The 6,107-nt window shown below is 39.5% G+C and overlaps 1 protein-coding gene across 2 annotated transcripts in view; it reads right to left on the reverse strand.

Annotated features, from left to right (window-relative positions):
- cd74a (CD74 molecule, major histocompatibility complex, class II invariant chain a) overlaps window positions 1-6,107 on the reverse strand; it is an 8,190-nt gene that overhangs the window by 1,408 nt on the left and 675 nt on the right. For both annotated transcript variants that reach the window (XR_001309884.1, XM_014003550.1), the window contains exons 2-6: window positions 5,413-5,582; window positions 2,279-2,376; window positions 2,122-2,178; window positions 1,959-2,042; window positions 1,789-1,867 (exon numbers count right to left, since the gene is read on the reverse strand). Coding sequence is in view for 1 of the 2 variants with exons in the window: in XM_014003550.1 (XP_013859004.1) it covers window positions 1,789-1,867; window positions 1,959-2,042; window positions 2,122-2,178; window positions 2,279-2,376; window positions 5,413-5,582 (488 nt within the window). In the remaining variant the exon portion in view is untranslated. The remainder of the gene's footprint in view (window positions 1-1,788; window positions 1,868-1,958; window positions 2,043-2,121; window positions 2,179-2,278; window positions 2,377-5,412; window positions 5,583-6,107) is intronic.

Consider the following 6,107-nt stretch of genomic DNA (forward strand, 5'->3'; position numbering starts at 1 on the left):
TTTTTTCTACCTGGATTACTGAGCTGCATCAGGATGTTTTCCATGTAGCTGCAGCTGCTCCAGTTGACCACAGGATGTCAGTTTTTGTCAGCATAAGTCTATAACCCCGTTGCTTTGATCAATTACGTCAAGTATTGAGCTCCAGCGTTTAAACTTTATTTTTTAAAAAAGGGAGCTCCGATTGTAAAGTAAAATAAATCAAGACATATAAAATTTTAGTACGGATTACAAACGTTTACTGTTTTTGCTGGGAAAGGGAGTTCTAAACATTGCCTTCCTGCGATGTAAGCAGACACAAAGCATTGTGGGAAATGTCTGTAAAATGTGGATCCCTGCTGGCTACTGAATATTGTCTTTTGCACTGTGTTTATTATATTTTAACAGAAGCCATATGAGTAATATAGATTGCTGCCAGCAAAAATACTTTGCAAAGCTGACCTACTYAAATGAGAACCGACTGAACCGTGACCCAAAGCGACAGTCAGGAAGGACGTATACCTTCCCAAAAGTAGTGTTTAACTGAGAGGGGAGTTGTTGGATGGATCACATGTGTTGTGAGTCCTGACAGCCATACTCTCCACTGTTGAAGATAATGATGATGGTAGATAATTAATTATTAGTGGGAACTGCAATTTAAAATTATATAGTGCAAKTCTATGTATGAATTATAAAAATTAGGAAGACCGCTAAAGCGTAAATAAAATAGTTAGATCCACAATTAGCAGATWTGCACTTTAGTGGACTGGTGCCCACCACTGTCAGTTTGTCTACCTTTCTGAGTTGAGGGGAAACAAGCTTAAAATGTTGAACAAATTATTTTCACAGTTATGGGGAGCATTGTTTTTTTTTCTGTACTTGTTTTTATATTACACAACTGATATTTTGTATCTACAAGAGTTAGTAGGAATGATGAGCACAAAGGGATGGATTTATTATTTTTTTTACTGATAAAAGTTGCACACTACAAAAAGTAAGTTTGTTTCATGTTGTTGTAGTCTAATGAAATGACTTAAGAAAAAAAATAATAGTATTTACTTTGTGTGTTTTAGCTCCTGGAAGTGGAGATTTTTGTATGAGGAGTCATTTTTGTTTATGGGTGTAAATTTATTTTGTGGAGGTGTTTGTTTTCTCTTTGGCTGCATAAGTTAAGTTTAATCGTAACCAACCTTTGCTTATGGAGCCAAGCCCTATTTTGTTTAAGAYGTCAGCCTTCCACCTGTGCTTGTGAAGTCAAGCCATCCTTCTACTTCCTGCTTGTGGAGCCAAGCGAGAAGCTTGTTTGAATTGAACTCTTTATTTAAGTGGTTTTAATACCACACATGGACACTGGGGGAGGGGTAAATTGTTTTTCTTTCTATTGTATTGTTTTATATTGTCTTTGTATTCTATTTTTGTAAATAATATATTTGAAAACTTTATTCCTTTGTTTGTGCTCACTTTCTTTGTTAAAACATTTTTTGTCACTTGTTATTTAATTAGAGTTGAAAGGGTGTGTATTTATGATTTTTTTTATACTTTACATGTCCTTATGTGTCTGGTTAACAAAAATAACTCTAACCATATATAAAAACAACAGTAAAAACACCTTAAGCTGGTTAAAACATCCTATAGGTCAGGAGGGAGACCTGGCTGGCACTCAACTAAATTACTAAAAACAAATAGCAATAAAATCATCAATAAACAGGAACCGTCACAAGTTGATGCTTTGTAGTGAATCAGAAGAGCCGACTCCCATCAAGTGAGGGCCGGCCACTGGATTTTTCTCCCTTAAAAACTAAAAGGACAAACCTGGCTGAGAGATGGAGGATGCTGGCGGCTGCTGGGCCATCTGGAAGATCAGCCAATGGCGCATCCACGACTCAAAGCCCTGCAGGCGGCGACGTGTTAAACAGACGCAGTCAGAAGAATCGCTTCATTTGATTTTGGGTTTATTAGTTTCCACCTGAGTGCAGCCTCACCTGCCACTCGCTGTCGTTCATCCGCTGCTTCAGGCTCTGCATGTTGGCCAGGAAGGTCTGGTTGAACTGCGGCACGCTGAAGTCCTGCTCACAGACGGTCAAGGCTCAGCAACCAATCGATGCGTGACATGAAGCGACACAACAGGTTTTATTTGCAACGTACCTTCATGAGATCCATCAGCTGTTTCTCCACGCTGACGACAGCAATGTCCTGCAGCTTCTGATGGGAGCAGAGAAGTCAGAAGATTACTTAAGGTTAGCCTTAGAGTACTCAAAACACAGTTTAAGTCTTTTTTCCTGAGGTGTGGGCATAAACCTACAGTCATGGGTGTCTCAGATTTTTTGGTGTCCTCTTCAGTGAACTCTGTCAGCAGAGGCAGGCTGCTCATGGGGATGGCCATCCTTGCCGGGGCCACGGCTGCAAAATGGCAAGAACAAGAATTCTTTAGTTTGGGCACTCAGGCAATCTGACATTCCTTTTAGGGTGTATTCACACCAGCTCTGTTTCGACCGCTTTAATCGAACTCTAGTTCGATTAAATATAGTGGTTATGAGGTCACAAAGCGGCATTTCAATCAGCCCAGTGCAGTATAGCTGCTAAAGCTCAAATGCCCCAGCTTTTCACCAGCCCTGAACGCAGCATTACACATGCAGATCCTCTGCAGTGGTAAGAAAGTCTCAAAAGTCAAATTTGCAAGCGAGCAGATCCGTGCACCTGTGCARGTGCTGCTGCTCTCTCTCAAATCTTGCTCCTCTCTCAAGGTCCAACATTTTTTTTAAATGCACCTTYTAGTTTTCACACAGCGGCTTTTGCCCGGAACCATCTTCTCACTGCTTTGTCCAGCAAGCCTGGCTGTCACACCCCCAGATTCAAGCCTTCAGATTGGCCTCCTTCGCCCCTTTCACATAGTTTTTGATGGTTTTCGGTGATTTTTACTGGATTTTGGCCCTCTTACTCCCGTTTCACAAGGTTTCTGATGGTTTTTTGTGGTTTTGACTGGTTTTCGGCCCTCCTACACCCATTTCACATGGTTTTTGGTGGTTTTCTGTGATTTTTCATTGTTCTAGGCCACTTTCACATAGTTTTTGATGGTTTCTGGTGGTTTTGACTCTTTTGGCCCTCCTAGGCACCTTTCACATGGTGTTTAATGGTTTTTGGTGGTTTTGACTGGTTTTCGGCCCTCCTAGGTCCCTTTCACATGGTTTTTGATTGTTTTTGTTGGTTTGGTGGGGGATTCAGCCCTCCTCTGACCCTTTTACAAAATTTTGGATGGTTCTTGGTCATTTTCAGGGGGTTTCAACCCTCTTACGCCCCTTTCACTTGGTTTTTTAGGGTTCTTTGTGGTTTTGAGTGGTTTTTGGCCCTCCTACGCCCCATTTACAGGGTTATTGATGGTTTTGGTAGTTTGGGGGCGGGGGGGGGGGGGGGTCTCGCCACTCCAAGACTAACAGTACTTCTGCTAAACTATAAATACAACATTGTTGCCACAGCTAAAATGCTACTTTTACCATAACACTGCACTCTTTTGACACATTTGCCTCAAATTTGGGATGGTAGTTCATCACAGTGATCTCCAAACAACCGTATATTCATATCTTTAAAAAAAATTGTTAAAAGGAGTTTGGCACATGGCAATCCTCTCATAGTTTCTCCAGGAACTATMCTAGTTGTCACTTTAATTTACATGCTTATCATGTTAAGGTAGCTGACAGGAGAGAGAGACAGACAGACAGACAAGGGGGGAGCAAAAACACCCTCCCCCGCCCCGCTCCACTTCTCTCAACCCTACCCACCAGGTTTCTTAGCGCTACCGCCAGCCTTTTAGCCAATTTTCCAATGGAATCCCTGTTCTCCCCTKATGAAGAGGGGGGGTATTATTTGGGTTTTAATTTAAGAAATGTTGCTAAAAGAGCTTTCTTTACTTTGAAAATAACCACAACCAAAAACAAACTATCACTTTTATGCAGATGAGCCAGTTTTCTCTGGTTTTAACAAAATCTTGGGAATCTAATATATTTAATGTTTTCTAAAGTGGATGAAAATGAGGAACGCTTCACGAATTTGCGTGTCATCCTTGCGCCAGGGGCCATGCTAATCTTCTCTGTATCGTTCCAATTTTAGAATATGTGCTAGTGAACTAGCACACATTACCCCTGCATCTGAGTAACATTTAAAGGCCTTCAGCCCTGTTCCCTCTGACTGATGGTTCTGCCTAGGAACGTTCATTTGTAAAAAGATCAACACCAGGACTAAAACCCACAAAGCAACCTTTAACCATACACAGACAAAATGATTAACAACACTTTGTCACTATATATCAGTTATTTACTGGTTTAGTTCTTATTTTTGATGAGCTTTGTGTTCCTTTTTAACCCAGATGCACGCTGGGAAAAACAAGGCAGGGTTTGTGACGCAAGGCCCTCCAGATTAGCTGACTGACGATCTAAGAACAAAGAGTTTAATTCACCATCGGGATGCTTTAAAACTTGATGCTTTTGTTCAGTTTGAATCAAATTATCAGTAAATGTGTGTAAAAGAATATCTGTGGATCATAAACCACCTGAACAGTCTTTCTTTTGTTTTGTAAAAAGCAGGAAGTGAAACAAAACTGCTTCTGTAAAAAAATAAAAAATAAAATAAAGAAAAAAAAGATTTGTAGTACTACAAATCTGCCACCAGGACACACTGTCCTGCTGCTTTAATGTGTATCTGTTGGCAAATTCTTGTTTTATATATTTCACATTTTWAACTGTCAGTTATTCCTGTGGTCTGAAAGAAATAAGATGTAGTTACATCTYCAGAAAAGACTCCACACAGGGAAAACAAACTGTTGAAGTTTGCCTCAGCTCCAGCTGTTCCAACAGAAAAGAAACTAAATTAAACTGAACTGAAATGTTAAGGAAAAAACAAAAAGTTGTTCATTTTATCACACAAAGTGCTTTAGAACTGAATTTTAAAAATACCAGACAAAATACAAATAAAATTTGTAACAGATTTAAGACCTAACTGAGACTGCTGGTTTTAGTATAGCTGACCAATTTTGCCTGATCAAAAAAACTTAAAAACTGTTGAAATTCATTGAACACATTGTTTTATTATATTGTCTCCCTCTAAATCCTTCATGTTGTTTCACCTATTTCATTTATGTTTGAAGTATGTGACKGTGATTAAAAATGTTTAATTATTTATTTATTTAAAAAAAGCTTGCAAGACTCTGCATTGTGTTATGTACAAATACCTCTTCTTGTACTTGATAAGATTTTTTTTTATCAACTGTCATTTTTCATAGTTTTTCACAATTGAAATAAAGGTAGCAAGGCTCCTCGTCATGAATTGCAGGAAACATTTTCATATTGTTGATTAGTTTTAAAATCAACTCCTTTAAAATCGATTCTCATTTCCTCCTCCATCACATCCGCACACAGGGGCGCACGGTTCAACTTTTATTTTTACCGTGAGACGAGCGTGTCAGCTGTTTCCCCATCCTCTCCGAGTTCTTCTGCAGGTTGTGGATCTGCTSTTTCTGGTCAAACACCATGTAGGCTGTGAAGACCTGGCTGGCCAACAGCAGACAGGCCAGCGTGGTGAGGCCGGCGATCTTCAGGGCCCGACTGTTGGAACCTCTGAAATACGGAGACAGAAGAAGACCGTCACTTAAAGAAGTGTGACGACAACATGGAGCGAAGAGGAACCAGACAATTTTAACTTTCAACTCTAAGTGACCAAAGGGGATTTTTTWAAAAAATGTCAACTTTAAATATATGACAGGACACTTTCAAAGGCTGACTCGGGACAGTCCGGTACAAAAAAAGACCCACTGTGTTTACGAACATGTTCCCACACCAGTTTCTCCCCTTCACTGTCACTGGGTAACTTTTATTAAATAACTAGATTATTCATTTACATTACAGACACATAATGTTAGCAACTTGACAACAAAAACAGAACAACGAGACAACAAAATGGTAAACTATAAAAACTAGTCARAACCAGACGTTAACGCATCATCAGTAAATGGTGGTGAGGAAGAAAGCCCAAGTTTACTTTGCACCTAATGTAATAAATAGGAATKAACACAGAAAACTAAATACTATTACAAACAATGTTGGTGAAAAGGCAAAAAATAAAAAAATAGCTGGTTTATTACT

This window comes from Austrofundulus limnaeus, unplaced genomic scaffold (genome assembly GCF_001266775.1).
Source record: "Austrofundulus limnaeus strain Quisiro unplaced genomic scaffold, Austrofundulus_limnaeus-1.0 Scaffold1, whole genome shotgun sequence".
In the NCBI taxonomy this organism is placed as follows: Eukaryota; Metazoa; Chordata; class Actinopteri; order Cyprinodontiformes; family Rivulidae; genus Austrofundulus; species Austrofundulus limnaeus.